The sequence below is a fragment of the Monomorium pharaonis genome, chromosome 5 (assembly GCF_013373865.1).
Source record: "Monomorium pharaonis isolate MP-MQ-018 chromosome 5, ASM1337386v2, whole genome shotgun sequence".
In the NCBI taxonomy this organism is placed as follows: Eukaryota; Metazoa; Arthropoda; class Insecta; order Hymenoptera; family Formicidae; genus Monomorium; species Monomorium pharaonis.
In genome coordinates this window covers 17723964-17744534 of record NC_050471.1, presented here as the reverse complement: position 1 = coordinate 17744534, position 20571 = coordinate 17723964, and the positions used below count along the sequence as shown (strand labels likewise).

General features: G+C 40.4%; 1 protein-coding gene across 1 annotated transcript in view; it reads left to right on the top strand.

Moving 5' to 3' along the window:
* Positions 1–20571, top strand: part of LOC105828650 (potassium/sodium hyperpolarization-activated cyclic nucleotide-gated channel 1-like) — a 55151-nt gene extending 34580 nt beyond the window's left edge. The window contains exon 9 of the mRNA XM_036287050.1: positions 16574–20571. Within this exon, the coding sequence (XP_036142943.1) occupies positions 16574–16792 (219 nt within the window). The 3' untranslated portion in view covers positions 16793–20571. The remainder of the gene's footprint in view (positions 1–16573) is intronic.

Below are 20571 nucleotides of genomic sequence, written 5' to 3'. Positions count from 1 at the left end.
ATCTATATACGTATTTTTAGGAGCATCTCGTTTTGCGTGGAAAGTTTCAAACCTATGTGGTGCAGAAAATGCTCGCACGCACACACACACACACACACACGGGGGGGTGCAAGGGGGGCCTTCGGCTCCCCCTCCCGCACCCACCCCGTCCAAGTCGCTAACCCATGCAAACTGTATTAGAAATCTGCATACACACACGTAAATGTGTGTGTGTGTCCAATTGTACGGTGTCCAATAATGCGGTGTCCAATCGTGCGGTGTCCAATCGTGCAGTGTCCAATAATGCGGTGTCCAATCGTGCGGTGTCCAATCGTGCGGTGTCCAATCGTGCAGTGTCCAATCGTGCGTGTCCAATCGTGCGTGTCCAATCGAGCGGTGTCCAATCGGGATACTCCCAAGCTTAGATGAAGCTCTCAAGAATCTTGTATAAAAGCTTCCCGGGAATTACTTTGAAGCTCGCAGGCAGCTCTTAAAACATGATTTATAAACTCCCTGTGAGCTCAAATGAAGCTCTCAAGGAGCTCTCAAAAGCGGACATAGCAACTCCATGCGAATTTTTTGGAAGCTTAAATAAAGCTTACGAAAAATTTTGTGAGCTCCTCGGGAGCTCCCCGAGAGCTCCCCGTGCTGTATGGGTATATATTTCAAGATTTTCATTAAAAATTAAAGTTTCAATTATGGAATAAATTTTATGAAATTTTCAAATTAAAAATTATTAAAATTAAATACTTTGGTTATTAATAATTAATATTATTATTTATAATTAGTATTAAAATATGATTGTTATTTAAAATAAATGCTATTTAATGTTTATGTACATTTTTTAAGATAATTCAGTTGCTGTTCCAAAATGTTATATAGTAAGCATTTAATATCCACGAATTAAAAAAACTTAACCGAATATATTAATATTTTTAAAATATATTTTTGAATTATGCTAGCGATTAATTTTTGACTTCTAGATAAAAACGCAAAGAAATGCAAGGGATACTATAAATGCATAAAAATATCTATAATCATGGACTACTGTAACTTAGGAAGATGGTAATCAAACTGCGCCTTAAGAGGATGCTAAACTGCCCATCAAACTTGATTGAGGTCGATAATGCAGAGTCATTATTTATTCTTGTTCGTGAAAAAATTTGCTTTAAAATCGAGTTATATAGCTTATACTTACAAGTAAATGGTGTTTTGCAGTTTGAAATAGAAGGAATAAGACTATATTTGTCAAATTACGATTACAAGCCGTAAAAAAACATATTTATGTAATCAAAAATTTTATTCATTTATGCACTTTTATTATAAAAATATCTTTTTTTTACGGCTTGTAATCGTAATTTGACGATTACAATCTTATTCCTCAATCTATTCCGAACCCGGGAACACCATTTATTTGTACGTATAAGCTATATAACTTGTATTTTGAAGCAAATATTTTTATGAACAAATAAACTTTAAAAAATTTTTTTCATTTTTGGTCTTTATCTAATCGTCCCTGAGTTCACTTGTGTACATACTTTAAAAGTGTAAAAGGATTATCAATTCTGTAAATTCAATTCGAAATTAAATGATTAAACAGAATGTCGGTAAAACACACGGCTTTAGCATCCTCTTAAATCCAAAGGTTCGTATTGGTCGAACTAACAGAAATATTACGGAAATAGCCGATTCGAGAATAAGAATGAACTTAAGTACGTCTTCGCTAAGTCGGACTTAAATCAAATAAGACTTACTTGAGCAACATCTCCCAGGTAGCAAGGTGACGTCTAATTGACGGCATTTTTTGGTCATTTTATGACGAACCAGACGTCATAATGTCGAGATAAAATGACGTCTAAATGTCGTAAAACTGACGTACATTTGTCTCATCTTAACGACGTCATATCAAAAATACGTCATTATTTTCATATTATTGACGTCATTTTCAAGAAGCTAGTATCGTACATTTGACGGTATTTTATTGTTATTTTTATGACAAAACATAGGTTTTTAGATTACAATTAATAAAGACGACATTTTAACGTCATTTTTATGACTATCCCAGGTAGTAAAAGCCGTTATTTTGACGTTTTAGAAAATATTTCGGGTACATGTCCTATATATGCAGTACTTGCATTATGAAAATATCGAAATAACATAATTATAATGTAAAAAAAATCTACGTTGTTTCTCAACAAGCATCACGACCCACCACACCATAGTTACATTTAGAATTGCCTAACTTCCGCGGTTACCCATCCAACTCTGAACCGCCGTCGACGTTGCTTGACTTCGAAGATCGTACACTACCTAGCCCTTTGTGATGATCCATGAACACTTGATGATCATATTTGTTATATTTGTTATAGATCAGTTCAATAGATGCGAGAAACATGAAACTTGTAGTTAACTAATATTTTTATAAATAAATATAAATTTACAGTTTTTTTTCTGATTTTTACATATGCAAAATAACATGTGGAATAACTTATAGAAATATGTTTCTGCTCTGTTCTTTTGATAAAGCTAAATTATACCTCAGACAAAACGCAATATTTACAAAATATTTATAAAATATTTATAATATTTATTTAAATAATTTATAAATATTTATCCAAATATTTTATAAATATTTTTGTGGTCTTAGATTTGACAAATCATAAAGATTTATCATAAATATTATAAAAATATTTATAAATATTTACAAAATATTACTTATACAAATCTTTATCTTTTATTTACCATAAATATTATATAAAATATTTAATCTATATTTTAATATGTTGAATAAAGATTTTTTTCTTCGTATATATAAAATATGTGTAAAATATTTATATAATATTTTGAAAAAATAAATATTAATAAATATTAATAAATATTTATCATAAATATTATGTGCTGCCTGGGATGATTCTAAAATATTGATAGTATTAATTATATAAAATATTATATTAATTTTAATAATGTTGTTTATTAACCAATCTTTAAATAATGATAGTTATAGGTAGCAAGGTGTCGTCCACTAGACCTCAATAATTTGTCATTTGAGGTCAAATCGTCAATTATTACAAAAAATTATAGTTAACGTCAGTAATTAGTCACTAATAAAATCTTATTAATACGTCGTAAAATGATCAATTAACTGACGTTATTAATTAGTCAAGAATATGACGTCGGAAATACGTTGTAGAATGGATAAATGACTGACGTAATTAATAGGTCAAAAAATGACGTTACTATTACGTCTTAATTTGGTAACATGACGTCTGCGACCTTAAATGACGAATTATTGACGTCGTATTAACGTCACCTTGCTACCTGGGCTTCTTCATGAAGATCATCTTATTTCACGACTATGAAATCTACTGTTCTTAAAATGGTCTTGAATAAGACCGACTTGACCAAGATCATCTTAAGTGCTGACTTGAGACTCGACTATGAATACGGGCCGAAGTGTGTATCGGGAGCGTCCCAGATGCACACACTAATAAACAGACACAGCAGGCTGAGTGAAACGGACACAGTAACAAACGGACACAGACCAAACGGACAGAGTGCGAAACGGATATAGACCAAATGCGCATAGACCAAATGCGCACAGACCAAACGGACACAGTAACAAATGCGCACAATGCGAAACGGACACAGTAACAAATGCACACGGACCAAATGCGCACAAACCAAATGCGCACGGACTTACCACATGAGTTGCGACTAGAGTCCGACCGAAATTTCGGTTTCAGTTTCGGTTACGGCTAGTTTCGGCCAAAAATCAAGATTTCGGCTTGGTTTCGGTCGAAATTAAGGGTCTGTTCGCGTCACATGCCCCAACATACTCCTATTCACCCCAACGCACTCCAATACGTTGATTCCGATGACGCCAACCTATTAGAATGCGTTGGAGTGAGTGAGAGCATGTCGGAGCGAACAAACCATAAGAGTAAATGTCGGTGTCAGCCGAAACTGTCGACATCGACGCCAGCGCCGCCAGTGGTTGCGCCATCTCTTATCTCTTACCCGTTTTTATTCGTCAAGTGTCTAATGTGAGTGAAGTGCTTCACGAACATAACATTGCTAGTCTTCAATGCTTGCCAGTTTTCAATAAAATTGTAAGTTCTTTTATTTATTAATTTTCGTAGTATTTTAGATTCATGATTTACATTTCTTTGTCTGTTTCTGTTGCTTCTTTTGTTTTTCTGTTTATGAAATAATATTATTTTAGTATCATCTTGCTTGTGGCATATTTCTTGTCTTTTTTGAGATATATAATAAATTAAATTTCATAAAAAACAAGAAACACATGACAAGAAAAACAATTTACAATAAAATAGTGTGCAAAAAAAGAAGCAAGAGAGAAGGAATATTACAGATTACTATTGTAAGTTTATTAGATAAATTTTAATATAATTTTTATTAAATATAAACATTTCTAAATATAATTTTATTATTTTAGTTATAAGATGCCAAAGAAAAATCCTATATGGGATTACTTCGTCAAATCTGACTCAAATCTATCCAAAGCTCAGTGCAATATATGTAACAAATTATTATCTCTTGGAAGTGATAAAGCCAAAAATCAGACAGTGCATGGCCTAAAACAGCATTTATTAAAATTTCATTCAGAACAACATGGACAGTACTTGAAAAGGTTTGTTTACCTTTTTTATATTTATTATTAAGCATTTATCAATTTATATTTAATCTCAATGAACATGAGATTTAGATTTTATATATGATTATAAATCAATATCATAAATCATTATTAATTCATTTATTAAATTTTTCAAATATTTATATATTTTATTATCAAAAAGATGGCGGATGATGAAGGATGGTTGGGAGAGTGCTCTCGGTATTATAAGCCGGTATTCATAGTCGGATCTTATATTTAAGATCATCTTAAATGTTGTCTTAAGATGCCATCAGCCAATCACAGAACCATATTAGTATCTTAAGACATTGCTTGAGACGATCTTGAAATAAGATTTGACTATGAATACCGGCCATAGAGATGAGAAGGTGGATGGGAGGTGAAGAAGGAGGTGAGAGTGTAGGGAGGAGGAAGAGTAGCTGGGACATTGAAGGGAAGTACGAGACGGAAGGTGGAGAGACAGGAGAGATGGAGAAAGAAATCAGAGCAGGTGATGGTGATGAGACAGCGAGTTTGTGGAAAAGGGGTCAATGCGCAGGAGCGGACGGAAGCAGAAAAGCGGTGGATAAGTGAGAAGAGAGATAGAGAGTGGAGACTGAGAAGAAAGTGTACGGAGGAGTTGGCAGATGGCGCGGCGAGTGGCAAGAGAGAACAGGAGGATCAACAGTTTCGAGCCATCAATATACGAGAAGAGAGGCCGCGATCGGTGGAGGGATCGACATATAAAGAGGATTGGCGAAATGGAAGGAAGGACACGGCGATAGAGATAAGAGGTGGATAGTAAGAAATGTGAACGGTGGTAGCGGGTTTAGGAACGCTTGTGTTTCCAAGCGCGTGGTCCGTCAAGAAAGTGTGGCGTAGCGGAGAGAAATGAAAATGAAAGTGAGAGAGAAAGAGAAGAGTGGCTAATGAGAAAAGAAATACGAAAGATGGAAGAGATAATCAAGGAGCTAAGGGAGATAAGAAAAGGAGCTGGTGGAAATTTGGAGATGGGAGGTGAAAGGAGAGAAGAGGAAGGAGGGAGGAGCGGTCAGAAAGAGAGAAGAGGAGTAAGAAAAGCAACAGAAGGGAAATGGAGAAAGAAGAGAGGCATAAGGTAGAGGGGAAGAGCTGTCAAAAGAAGAGAAGAGGAGTAAGAAAGGCAACAGAAGGGAGATGGAGAGAGAAGAGAGGCATAAGGTAGAGTGGAAGAAAGAGAGGGACAGTGTACACACCGGGACTGTCCCGATTGCGCACATAAGCGATTGGACACGGACTCGATTGCGCATCGACCCGATTGCACACGACCCGATTGCGCACCGACCCGATTGCACACGACCCGATTGCGCACCGACCCAATTGCACACGAACCCGCTTGCACACGGATCCTATTGCCCACCGACCCATTTGCACACGGACCCGATTGCACACGATACGATTCCGCATTGCAGATAGTACATGGGTTAGCGACTTGGACGGGGTGGGTGCGGGAGGGGGGTGAAGCCCCCCTTGCCCCCCCCGTGTGTGTGTGTGTGTGTGTGTGTGTGTGTGTGTGTGTGTGTGTGCATGTGCGTGTGCGTGTGTAGATGAGATGTGGGCGCGTGAGCAGATGACTGGTACACCCTAGCACACGTAAATTAAGATTAGATATAAGATAGGCTAAGATAGTGCGTAACGTATTTTGTAAAGAATTGTAACCCTAAGGAAAGACAAAATAAATAAACTAACTGTAAGGATCTCGTTTTGCGTAGACACACACACAGAGGGGGGAGGTGCAAGAGTGAGTCCCAGATGGGCAAAGTAATAAACGGACACAGTGCGAAACGAACACATTGCGAAATAGACACATTGCGAAACGGGACTGTCCCGATTGCGCACATAAGCGATTGGACACAGTAGTATTTCCATCGGGACACAGTCCCGATTGAACACAGTTCCGATTGAACACGGATTCGATTAGACACGGTTGCACGAGCGAGTCCCAGATGCGCACAGTAATAAACGGATACAGCAAGCTGAGTGAAACGGACACAGTAACAAACGGACACAGACCAAACGACACAGTAATAAACGGACACAGTGCGAAACGGACACAGTAACAAACGAACACAGTGCGAAACGGACACAGTAACAAACGGACACAGACCAAATGCGCACAGAGCAAAACGGACACAGTGCAAAACGAACACAGACCAAATGCGCACAGAGCGAAACGGACACAGTGCGAAACGGACACAGACCAAATGCGCACACTGCACATGCGCACAGACCAAATGCATACACGGAAAGTCGCAAACCCATGTGATGCAATGAATGCTTTGCACGCGCACACACACACACACACACACACACACACACGGGGGGTGCAAGGGGGGCCTTTGGCCCCCCCTCCCGCAACCACCCCGTCCAAGTCGCTAACCTATGTGGACTTTACTCTGCTTGCAATGTACATGGATTGCATTTGGTCCGTGCGCACGTGCAGTGTGCGCATGTGCATTGTGCGCATTTGGTCCGTGTGCATTTGGTCCGTGCGCATTTGGTCTGTGTCGGTTTCGCACTGTGTCCGTTTCGCTCTGTGCGCATTTGGTCTGTGTCCGTTTGTTACTGTGTCCGTTTCGCACTGTGTCCGTTTCGCTCTGTGCGCATTTGGTCTGTGTCCGTTTGTTACTGTGTCCGTTTATTACTGTGTCCGTTTGGTCTGTGTCCGCTTGTTACTGTGTCCGTTTCACTCAGCTTGCTGTGTCCGTTTATTACTGTGCGCATCTGGGACGCTCCCGGTTGCACACCGTACCGATCGGACACAGACTCTATTGACACAACAGCGATCGGACACATAACGTTTCAATTGGACACCGAATCAATTGTACACGGACCCGATTGCACACGAACTCGATTGCTAATCGAGCCAATTGCACACGGACCCGATTGCGCACCGACCTGTTTGCACACGAACCTGATTGCACATGATACGATTCCGCAAATAGTACGTAGGTTAGCGACTTAGACGGGGTGCGTGCAAAAAGGGGGAACGAAGGTCCCCCCTTGCACCCTCCTTCCATGTGTATGTATGTGTGTATATACAAAGCATTCTCTGCACCACATGGGTTTACGACTATAAAATATTTATAAGAAGAAAAAATACTTATGATAAATGTTTTGTACATATTTTTATGTCTGAGTTTGCCAGGTATAAAAAATTATAATAAATATTTACGAAAATATTTAAAATATAAAAAATTTTGAGTTCATATACCATAAATATTTTTTAGTATATTTTAAAAATATATTTTATATTTATATTAGTAATAATAATTTTTGTATCATTTCTAAATGGTTCATGAAAAATAATTCATGAAATATAGTCTTTAAAAAATATTTAAAAAAAATTTGTAAAATACATATTTATGAAAATTTATAATAAATTTTTTGTGCTATTTAGGTTGTTTTTGCATTTTTCTGTGATGCGGAATCATATTGTGCGCAATAGAGTCCGTGTGCAATTGATTCGATGTCCAATTCAAACGTTATGTGTCAGATCACTGTTATGTCTATAGGGTGTCCGATCGGGACGGTGCGCAATTGGGACCGTGTCCATTCAAGTCCGTTTCAAATCGGGACTGTGTCCGATCAGCAGATACTACACTTCTCGCAAAAATTAAAGGAACAAAAAAATGTTCTAAATTTTTTGCCAATTTTCAACAAGCTGTATTTTAGTGAAAAATGGTCGTACAGGAAATAAAAAAACATAGCTTTTGAAGCTTGAAGACTCTAGTTTTAGAATTTTTTGGTTAAAAATTTTTCTGAGCACCGGTAGCCATGCAATTCTTGGATAAAGCACGAAGAAAAAATTTTCAAAATTTTTTACATTTTTTTTTTCGCTCTACGGGCATGAAAAAAATTTTTCGAGCTAAACCAATGCATAGGTCGCATAGCCTGTTCATTCAGCTTCAATTTGCTTTTTTCGGAAGTCAGATACGACTATTTGTCTTCGAGATATCGAATTTTGAATGCAAAAGGACCCTTTTTCACTCAACTGCCGATATCTCTGAAACTACTGGTCGCCTAGCGAGCTGACGAGCGGTTTCGTTTTCTGCAGAAAATTTCCTACAAAAATCTGTCATGGTTGATTGAAAAAAAAATTTTGTCCCACCTGAAACGGTAACGTGAAAAAAGAGCAAAAAAATGCCATTTTCCCCTTTTTTGGTAAATCGACTGTCTTCGACAATATTGGGGCAAAAGCTTAGGTTAGAAGAAAATTTTACAGTCTAATGTACCCCAAAGACCCCCCTAAATTTTTAGATCGATCGGTTCAGCGGTTTCCCCGGACCGATTGATTGAAATTTTGAAAAAATTAAGGGAACAAGACTTTGTTCCTTAAATTTGACCTAATCTTTTTAAAATTCAATAATTTCATTTTTTTTTACTTTTTACTCAATTTTGAGTTTTTTGAAGATCGAGTAACAAAAAAAAATCCAAAAAAATTTTTTCAAAAATTTCGAAAATTTCCAAAAAATTTTTTTTGAAAATTTAAAAAAAAATTTGAAAAAAAATTTCTTTTTTTTCGTTTTTAAGAAAATCAAACTTTCTGACGAAAATTTTGATTGATGATTGATTTACCGCCGGCATTAGCGTTATCCAAAGCATACCACGTGGAGGTTGCACGGTCGGATTTACGCTTCTTTTGTGCTTACACACGTGTGTTAATGATTCTTCGAAAAAAATGAGACCCCGTGGTTCGTCAGCTCCACAGTATTTTGCGACTCCAAACTCATTTTCTAAAGTGTGTGTGTGTGTGTGTGTGTGTGTGTGTGTGTGTGTGTGTGTGTGTGTGTGTAAAGTGTGTGTGTCTCGTGTTCAGTATCGAGTGTCCCCGCCTCTACTCCTAATCACAGCTTGCAATCTTTGTCGCATATTCGAAATGCAATTTCGGATCATCTGTTGAGGGATCTGACGCCAAATTCTTATCAAAGCGTTCTCTAATGCTGCCAAATTATTCAGATTCGGATAATTTTGACGCAATCGGCGGCCCAATATGTCCCAGACGTGCTCTATCGGATTCAGGTCAGGACTCATTGCAGGATGCCTCAACAATGTAATGTTTTTGAATAAAAATTTTTGAAAAAATTTTTTTGGATTTTTTTTTGTTACTCAATCTTCAAAAAACTCAAAATTGAGTAAAAAGTAAAAAAAAATGAAATTATTGAATTTTAAAAAGATTAGGTCAAATTTAAGGAACAAAGTCTTGTTCCCTTAATTTTTTCAAAATTTCAATCAATCGGTCCGGGGAAACCGCTAAACCGATCGATCTAAAAATTTAGGGGGGTCTTTGGGGTACATTAGACTGTAAAATTTTCTTCTAACCTAAGCTTTTGCCCCAATATTGTCGAAGACACAGTCGATTTACCAAAAAAGGGGAAAATGGCATTTTTTGCTCTTTTTTCACGTTACCGTTTCAGGTGGGACAAAATTTTTTTTTCAATCAACCATGACAGATTTTTGTAGGAAATTTTCTGCAGAAAACGAAACCGCTCGTCAGCTCGCTAGGCGACCAGTAGTTTCAGAGATATCGGCAGTTGAGTGAAAAAGGGTCCTTTTGCATTCAAAATTCGATATCTCGAAGACAAATAGTCGTATCTGACTTCCGAAAAAAGCAAATTGAAGCTGAATGAACAGGCTATGCGACCTATGCATTGGTTTAGCTCGAAAAATTTTTTTCATGCCCGTAGAGCGAAAAAAAAATGTAAAAAATTTTGAAAATTTTTTCTTCGTGCTTTATCCAAGAATTGCATGGCTACCGGTGCTCAGAAAAATTTTTAACCAAAAAATTCTAAAACTAGAGTTTTCAAGCTTCAAAAGCTATGTTTTTTTATTTCCTGTACGACCATTTTTCACTAAAATACAGCCTGTTGAAAATTGGCAAAAAATTTAGAAAATTTTTTTGTTCCTTTAATTTTTGCGAGAAGTGTACTTTGTCCGATCGTTTATGTGCGCAATTGGGTCTCACTCGTGGGAAACGGATACAGTGCAAAATAGACACAGTGCGAAACGGACACAGTGTGAAACCCATGTAGTGCAGAGAATGCTTTGCACATACGCACACCCCGTCCAAATCGCTAACGATGTACATCGTGTTGGAAATCTGCAAGTACATATGAACTTCACATTATCTGATTGACACTGCGTCCGTTTTGCATTGTGTTCGTTTCACTCAGCTTGTTGTGTCCGTTTATTACTGTGCACATCTGGGACGCTCCTGGGTGGGCAATATTACGCGTGGCCATTATTCACGTGGGCAATATTGACGCGTGGCCAATACTAACGTGGGCAATATTTGGCGTGTCTATTATTGACGTGGCCAATATTGACGCGTGGCCAATATTGACATGGCCATTATTGACGTAGGCAAAATTATGCGTGGCCATTATTGACGTTGACAATATTGACGCGTAATCAATATTGACGTGACCATTATCGACGTAGGCAGTATTACGCGTGACTATTATTGACGTGTCCAATATTGACGTGTGGGCAATATTGACATGGCCATTATTGACGTGAAATGACCTCCCTTTGGACACGTAACGATTGGACACGCACGATTGGACACGCAAGATTAGACACGGCACGATTGGACACCGTACTATTGGATATGGTACTATTGGACACCGCACAATTGGACACCGCACGATTGGACACCGCATTATTGAACACCGCACGATTGGACACCAAATTATTGGACGCCGCACAGTCTTCTAGTGCTTCTAGTGAAAAACATTAATATTTCATATGACAAATTATTTAACCTTAGAAACATATGGCAGAAAAAGGCGTCGCTCTACCAGAAAAAAATATGAATTTCAAACGTCTATATACGTATTTTTACGAGCATCTTGTTTTGCAAAAATTGCCTTCGGCCCACCACCCACCCCGTCCAAGTCGCTAACCCATGTAAATTACATTGGAAATCTGCAAACACTTGTAAATGTGTGTGTGTGTGTGTGTGTCCAATCGTGCGGTGTCCAATAATGCCGTATCCAATTGTGCGGTGTTCAATCGTGCGATGTCTAATCGTGTAATGTCCAATTGTGCCGTGTCCAATCGTGCGTGACAAATTGTGTGTGTCTAATCGAGCAGTTTCTAATCGTTACGTGTCAAAACGGGATACTCACATTGAGTAGCCTTTACTTGGACATAGTACAATTGGACACAGTGCAAATGGACACAAAATAATGTACACATTTCAAATGGACACGGTTCGTTTCGACACAAGAATTTTGGACACAGTAATTTTGTACACAGAAAAAATAAATTCTGAACAAATTACAATTTGGACAAGATAAAAATGTACAATTGGACACGTAAAATTTGTACACCGCAAAACTGTACACCGCAAATTTGTACACAGCAAACTTGTACACCGCAAATTTGTACACCGCAAACTTGTACACCGCAAAGTTGTACATCGCAAAGTTTGGTGTGAAAAGTCGCAAACTCATGTGGTGCAGAGAATGATTTACACACACACACACATCCCGTCGAAGTCGCTAACTTATGTTGTACATTACAAACAAAGTAAAGTTTATATGTATTAGCAGATTTCCAATACAATATACACGGTGTACAACTTTGCGGTGTACAACTTTGCAATGTACAAATTTTTTGTGTCCAATTGCACGGTGTACATTTTTATCGTGTCCAAATTGTAATTTGTCCAGCATTTATTTTTCCTGTGTACAAAATTATTGTGTCCAAAATTTTAGTGTCGAAATGAATCGTATCCTTTTGCACAGTGTCCAATTGTACTGTGTCCAAGTGAACCACTCCCCTCACATTGACGTGGCCAATCCGCCCCGTAGTCAATCGGGATCATGACCAACATTGACGTAATGAATATTGACATGGACAATCGGAACTGTGGCCAATATTAACGTGGGCAAATAGGCCGGTCCCGTTTCTATGCGAGATAAGGGAAACATAAAAAATAATCATGGTGCCATCAGCGGTAGCGTCCCAAATATGCACAGTGTAAACGAACACCAGGTTACTCCTTTAGTTAAAATTAGGGTAAATTTCTAGAATTTAATTCGATAAATTTGAGATTTACTCGCGTGTGATAAGTTAGTCCCCACACATAAAATTCGATAGTTTTGATAAGTTCCCTTCTCCACTCCTATCTCTTGCCCTTCCATCTCTTTTATCTTTCTTTCCAACTCCTCAATTCTTTGCATTAATTTTTTCCTTTCTTCCTGCCATCTTTTAATCCTTTCTATTTGCTCTTTTCTCATATCTTTTATTCTCTTTTCCAAAACTTTTAACCCTGCTTTTTAATTCCCTCGTCCCCCCTTTTTTGATCCAGCCACATATTTTCCATCATCCTTTCAGTTCCTCTATTCCTCTCATGTTTCTTTCCTCTTTCTTCTCATCTTTCATATCTTCTTCTCTCACTTTCTCTCACTTTCCTCCTACCCTTTCGGAGATCTTTGCTTTTTTTTATTCCTATGAAAAAGGCTTCCCCTTCTCCTTTTTCTTCTTGTCCAATGCCTCTCTTTTTCTTTTCATTAACTCCTCTATACTCCCTGTGCTCCCTATGCTGCTATATCTCTCCCTCTGTTTCATCTCTATCAATTTGACTCCTGGTTCTCTCTCCATGTCGCACCCTCTAGACTCTCCATCTTGTCACTCTCTTCTTTTCTATCTACTTATGCTCTATGCCTAACCGTCACCTGACCGACTGACATACCGACTGGCATACCGACAGATTGACTAACAGTCTAACAGGCCCATTGACAAACTGACAGACTGTCTGACTGACTGAGTGACTGACTCACTGACTGACTGACAGACTGATTGATAGACTGATCGACTGATAAACCGACTTGCAAATTGATAGACTGACTGATTGACTGACTGACTGATAATATAACAGACTGACAGACAGACTAACAGACCAACTGACTTACCGACTGACTGACTGACTGACTGACTGATTAATGGACTGACTGTCTGACAGACCGACCGACTGACTGAATGAATGACTGACCGACATTCTGACTGATAGACTGACAGACTGACTGACTAATTGTCTGGCAGGCGAACGATCCATTTGGACACCGTTTATTCGGACACCGTTCATTTAGACACCGTTTATTGGACATCTTTTATTTGGACAGCGTTCACTTGGACACAGTAAGAAATAACTATATCTAGGACACCTCTATCAGCAAGGTGGATGTGGGAGGGGGACCAAAGCCCCCCTTGCACCCTCCTGCGTGTGTACGCGCGCGCGCGCGTGTGTCCGTTTCTTCTCGTGTCCAACTGAACGGTGTCCAATAAACAGTGTCCAAATAAACTGTCCAAGCGGAATCCTCTCGTCTGGCAGACCGCCAGTCTGTTAGTCTGACAATCAGTAAGTTAGCCTATTAGTCTGTTAAATAGTCAATTTATCAGTCAGTCTATCAGTCAGTCTGTTAGTTTGTCAGTCTATTGTTCCAGTTCGTCAATCAGACCGTCAGTCAGTCAGTCGATCAGTCAATCAGTTGGTCTGTCAGTTAGTTAGTCAGTTACTCAATCAGTCAATCTGGCTAACAGATTGATAGACTGACTGACAGACTAACTGACTGACAGTCTGACTGACTGAGTGACTGACTCATTGACTGATAGACCGACTGATTGACTGACAGACCAACTGACTGACCGACTGACTGGCTGACACACTGTAAAAAATTATTGTAAAATTATAACTATAATAGTGAGTAATTTTGGGACCAATTATAATAGTTATAAATTTTCTCTTGTCTAATTTTGCAGTATACAAGTAAAAATAATTTAATTTGTAATAAATTTGTTTTTAATGTATACACAAGTGTAAAAAACAAATTAAGAAATTATTGCAAAATTTATATACAAAATTACATACATATTAAAATTTACAATTATTATAGTGGGTCTCAAAATTACCCACTATTATAGTTGTAAATTTTACAAAAAATTTTTACAGTGCAGACTAATCGACAGACTGACCGACAGATTGACTAACTGACTGACTGGCCGATAGTCTGACAGACTGACTGACAGACAGACAAACTAACAGACTGACAGATTAACTTACTGACTGTCATACTGACTGACTGACTAATTGACAGACTGACTGACGGTCAGTCATTCGGTCAGTCGGCTTGTCGGTTGCGTGTGTCACGTTAGTCTCCACTCATTAAAATTCGGTAGTTCTGATATGAATTCCCATTTTATTTTGAAAAGGTAAAGAGTTTTCTGTAGTTTAGAAGGATAGTTCTGTTGATTAAGGGTTGGAAGTTCCAAATAGTTCTGACTACATTCTGGATAGTTTTCGATGAGTTTTAATAAAAAGTATTACAAGTGAAAGCGATTGGATCAACGATTTGCAAGGTATTGTCATGTATTAAAACTATGATCGCAAAATTTTTTAAGTCCCGTGATCAAAAAATTTTTTGGAGTTTTGAATAATTCTGGTTACGTTTTTGAGTAGTTTTCGACGAGTTTTGATGAAAACTCCTACAAATCAAAGCGATTGGATGACATAATAAGCAGATGCATGTCATTTTAAACTGATTTTAATTTTGAAATTTCGTCTATAGTCCGTAATTCCTTAATTTCTTAATCTAAATTTTTCTTATTTGTCGAGAACTCTGTTGTCAAGAAATAAGTAAAATAACATGTAACGGTTCACCTTTCCCAGGATTCGGGAGAAGGGGGGAAACCAACTTGCGCAGACCAATATCAGATTAACAGTCCTTTATTACAATGCTTATCCTATCTTACATAGTCCTTAGGCTACCTTATGTGCTACTTATTCTATGCGTGTATATACAGTAATGTACAGCTTAACCTAATGTCGTCGGCTCGGACGGGAGCGCGCTAGTGCGCAGCACCTTGAACGCGGTCGCGAACCGTGTTCGCCGGCAAGAACCGGGCAGCAGAACGGCCAGGTGGTCTGCTCCGTCGGCGGATACAAGGAGAGCCGAATGCCGGCAAGAACCGGGCGGCAGAACGGCCAGGTGGCCTGCTCCGTCGGCGGATACAAGGATGGCCAAATGCCGGCGAGAACCAGGCGGCAGAACGGCCAGGTGGCCTGCTCTGTTGGCACAATGAGGATAGCCGAATGCCGGCAAGAACCGGGCGGCAGAACGGCCAGGTGGCCTGCTCCGTCGGCGGACACAAGGATAGTCGAATGCCGGCGAGAACCGGGCGTCAGAGTGGTCCGGAGACCTACTCAGTCGACAGGACGGGACTGGTGGTCGATCCCGATCGAGCTCGGCTTTTATACCCGTCGGGGCGATCCCCACGCGCTCCCAGCAGCGTGGTGGGATCGGTTCCCGACGGGGGATACTAGACTTTCGGGAGGGGCGTCCGTAGACGCCGAGTCCCGTGGTGGGGCGGATGGTCGGCCCGGGACTTAGTGACGAATTGTCACAAACAATAGAAACATCTCAGAACTATTGTATTTTAAAATCGAATTTTTAACTATTTTTAATTTTTTTTAATTAATCAAAATTTTTTATGCTTTAGAAACGCAAAATAATGGTATTGAGCTATTCAAAACCATTCAATCTCAAATTTCGATAAGAAGTTAACATCTTTTCTTAAATTTTAATTTTCAAACGTTAATCAACAGAACTCTTTTTCTAAACTACAGAGAACTCTTTATCTCTTCAAAATAAAACGGGAACTCATATCAGATCTATCAAATTTTAATGTGTGGAGGCTAACTTAACACATGCAACTCACTTCTATCGGCAACAGTTGATTGGACATAATTTATCGACCTAATTATTAATTACTGCAAAACAGTTGCTAGAATGAGAGAAGTCTGCGTCCTCCTTACCGCGCGAGAAGGTGCCTAGGAACAAATCGTTGTTGGGCAGTATACTCAGCACTCTTTCTTTCAAATCCTGTTTGCTTTTAATTAATTATTAATATATTTTAAAGATATATCATCTTGAAGATGGTGATCATTTTGGCGAGACTGGCTTAATCTATTCAAATCAACGCAGAGAGGAATCAGTTATCGCCTTAGAAGTGTGCGAGCTGCTCCTCTTGCATCGTCGTGACTTTAAACGCTTTTTTACTGCAAATTTGGAATTTTATAACAATTTGGTTAATATTGCGCAAGAACGTTCAAGAAAAATCAAAAAGTTGGAAGAATAAAATTTATGTAAAGCAACCAAACTATAGTTTTATTCTCTCACTACACAATTTAATTGCAAGACAATTGTATTGATCAGTAAATAAAACTTGATTTTTTCAAAAAGAACTTTTTTAAAAACAAATATGTTAAACAATTCGGCACCATAAACGATATTAAACATTGAGACCTTTTACTAATCTAAAGCATTAAAAAATCGTTAATAAGCTTTGCTCATTTATTAAAGCTTATAAAGATACCTTTTTTAATTTATCTGTTACATCCTAACGGCCCAAATAGAATATGTTTCTTTAGGGACACAATTTTAGCCAATTTTCCCTTTCTATGGGGAACCTCGCCAGTCGGAATGGGGAGAAGTGGCGGCAATAAAGAAAAACTTTTATGAAGAAAAGAAAATAGAATAATATTTATCTACTTTTCACTTAGCTTTAATAATATTATTGCGCGCAACCGTGGGGAAAGGAAAACTCTTTTAACGCTATCAAATCACAACGATTCTGTACAACCGCGTGATTGGTCGCGTTCTCGCCTTTCGGACCTGTCGATAAGCGAGATAGTTTGTCGCGTATATTGGTAGGAAACTCTCGATTCAGCACGTGGGTAAAAAAATACACTCAGGTTAGGGCGAACCCAAGGAGGAAAATCCGAGTCCGCAAGTGCGAGTAAGGTAAAAACCCCCTTTGAAGAAGGTTTTTTAAGATTATTTTTTATTAAGATTAATCACAAGAGTACAAGGTTAGGAAGGTGCGAGTAATTTCAAAGGAAAATCGTACGTCTCGATAATCGCTTTCACAGCGACGCAAATTGGAAACCTGGCTCCCGCGGACCGGCTGCAGCCGTGGTCGCGCGCGTAGAATCCAAGGGCCGCTCGAGATTCCACTCAACCGGCTTACGTGCGGTTGCGTAGATCGAATGGCTCGAGAGAGTGCATATAAAAGAATCGAGGCGACTCGATTATATCTACGTATCACTCAAAGGAAACTTCTAGAATCTCGCTAAGCTCAAAAGCGATTAGACTAACTAACTATAGATGGTCCGGGAAGGAACTGAGGCGCATGCCCGGCCGGTACACGTGCCTCCTCTCGCCTCCCCACCGCTCAGCGTCACCGCCGGCGGTACCCAATAAAAATCGATTGCATGACAACCGATCTCGTCCGCACGGCGCGTCGCGCGGGAGATTCGGATGAACAATGAATGTCGCGTGTCGAATACGAACTCGTCTGTGTTCCGACAGAACAGACTCTATTCGCCAAAGATTACAGAGGTACAACGCGACACGTCTTGACCGGCGCGCGATCCACTTTCAATTTGTTGTTTATTCCCGTTTCCCGGCTTTTGACAGCTGACCGCCGCTGCCATTCGATATCACCGATTGGACAATTGATTCGCGGTCGAGGAGTATACCGGGCAGCGCATGTAACACTGCCTCCCTCCTCTTCAAGATTGTCGTCTCGACAATCCAAAAGACAGTTTGTCGCGCTCTTCAAAAAAGGTGCCCAGGACAATTTCTTGCCCTCCCCGTACTGCTGTAACGAGTTACCGGGCCACGTCCACCCTCGTAAGCCTTTTTCTAATTGAATCCTCTCGAGCGTCCTTCCCCAAAAACCTGGCCAGGCTTCTACGCGGAGATTGCCGCGCCCGACTCCAGTTTCCCACTGCTTCTTTTTTTCATCTTGAGCGTTGAGCGCTTCTGTCTTCTTTCTTCGGGATCAGGGAAGGAATTAACTTCCGTAGACCTAACCCAACATAAGATAACCCAGACCTAACATAACAAATTGTGAGGACTCACATCACCCTCACGGTGTGATTATCACACGTGCGTGCAATCATATTGTCCTCACGACGATCCGGATGTGATGGCAACACGTGTGTGTGCGTGGAAGATGGCACTATGCAGTCATGCATGAGAAGGTTGTGACGTGACAGCCGCAGGCTGCTGTCCGTCACAAGGGCCTCATTGGCCCTTACGCGTTAACATCACGCGGGTCCTGCGTCCTCCCGCTCGGGAGCGGATGCAAAAGCGTGTTGTCTCGTGTTTTTGTGTGTGTGACGTCCCGTGTGTTGTCCGCGTACTAATCGTTAAGATTTTTGCGAGCGCTGCATCGCGAGTGCGACGGAAATCGGTGACCGCAGCGATCGATCTTGTAATTTTTTGACGTCTCGTCTCGATGGAGAACATTCCCGGAGGTCACCAAGTGAGCGGACACCGAGGGAATAATGGAGACCCTTTTCGAGCGGGGGTCCGCTGGTAATACCATCCTTATCTTGCCTACAAATCGTGTCGTTCGAGAATTCCGGTACTGCCGCTGACTCACGCTTTCAGGATCTAGCGAAGGCGCAAGACCGGCGCCCCGACGGGGCGACATCAAATCCGATCCCGCACGATTCCGGCGGAGATCGCGATAGCTTGCCATCAGTAAACGCCCTAGTCGAGAAGAAAATAACGTCCCGGTGACAAAAGATGCGCCCGACAAGGGGAAAGGAATCTGCCGCAGAGGAAGGCGCCAAAAATTCTCGTGCACGGGGCCCTTATCGATCACCGCGCTTGGATCAATCAGCCAGCGACACCGCGCTCTGCGCGAAAATCGATTTCGGAAAACCGGCTAATAAGAGCCCGGAGTATCGGAGGCGAGGTGGAGCGCGTCGTCGGGCGGGATCCGGGATTCCTCACTCGAGCTGTGGACGTTGTATTGTCTTGTGTGTGCGATCCGGATCCCGAGCTGAGATATCAAGTAAGAAGACGCAGGAGCCGGAAACCTCCCGATCCGGACGAGGCCGAGACGAAGAAGCCGGCTTGGTGAGACGAGCATCGCAAATTGTAAAGCCACCGATTTTGCGGTTGGACGATTCACGATAGAGTCACAAATTTATTACGATCTTGTAGTCATTAGATTAGAGTCGCGAATTTATTACGCTCTTGTAGTATTGGATTAGAGTTACGAATTCGTTACGATCTTGTGGTCATTGGACTGGAGTCACGAATTTATTGGAGTATCGTTGTTTCGCCCGATCGGGCCCGCCCGCGTGAGTTCGCTCCGTGCTGTTCATTTCGTATTGCAATTACGTTGCGTATGCGTCCCGATCCGCAGCCGAGTCAATTGTAATTTCGTCCTGTAGTGTCGCGAGTTATTAACCGCGCTGTAGATTGTCGCATTTGTAATGTATTGTTAGTAAAATTGGATTCAATCTGTCGCATCGGCACCGCGAATCTCTGTCAATTGCGCTTTCGTCTAATTTCATATTCTTGTCTTATACCGCCTCGTTGGCGAGCTCAGAATAATTATCGCGCATATTACTCGCGAGATCTTGTAACGTGTGGAAGAGCACGAGTCCGTCGTGTGTAGCGCGGGCTCGGAGTTACTATTCGTCCCGTTCGCCTTTGGCGAAGCCGTTATCCTATCGGGAGTTCGGCGTCCACCAGCGACGCATGATAAAGCGTAGACAAGTCGGAGAATTCCCGCGTACGCAAAATAATCCGTCCGTTAATTATCTCGTTTCCGCGACATTTGATTTCAAGCGGTCGTCAGCTTGCAACGCGCGTGAGTCACCATTGCCGCCCAATAGAGCCGTCTAATTCTGTATTACTTACTGTCAAATATATTTGTTAATTTTATTGTTAAATTTACGTTGTGTCAATAGTTCTCTCGCCTTCCCGATTCCATCCGTCCGCGCCGAACCTCCCCCTCTACGATTTTAGGGCTGAGTAGCTGGCTATCGGAGCCGCTAACGCCCCGGTCATCTACGAGGCTTATTTTTTTCGCGACTTACAAGGGAACCTCGC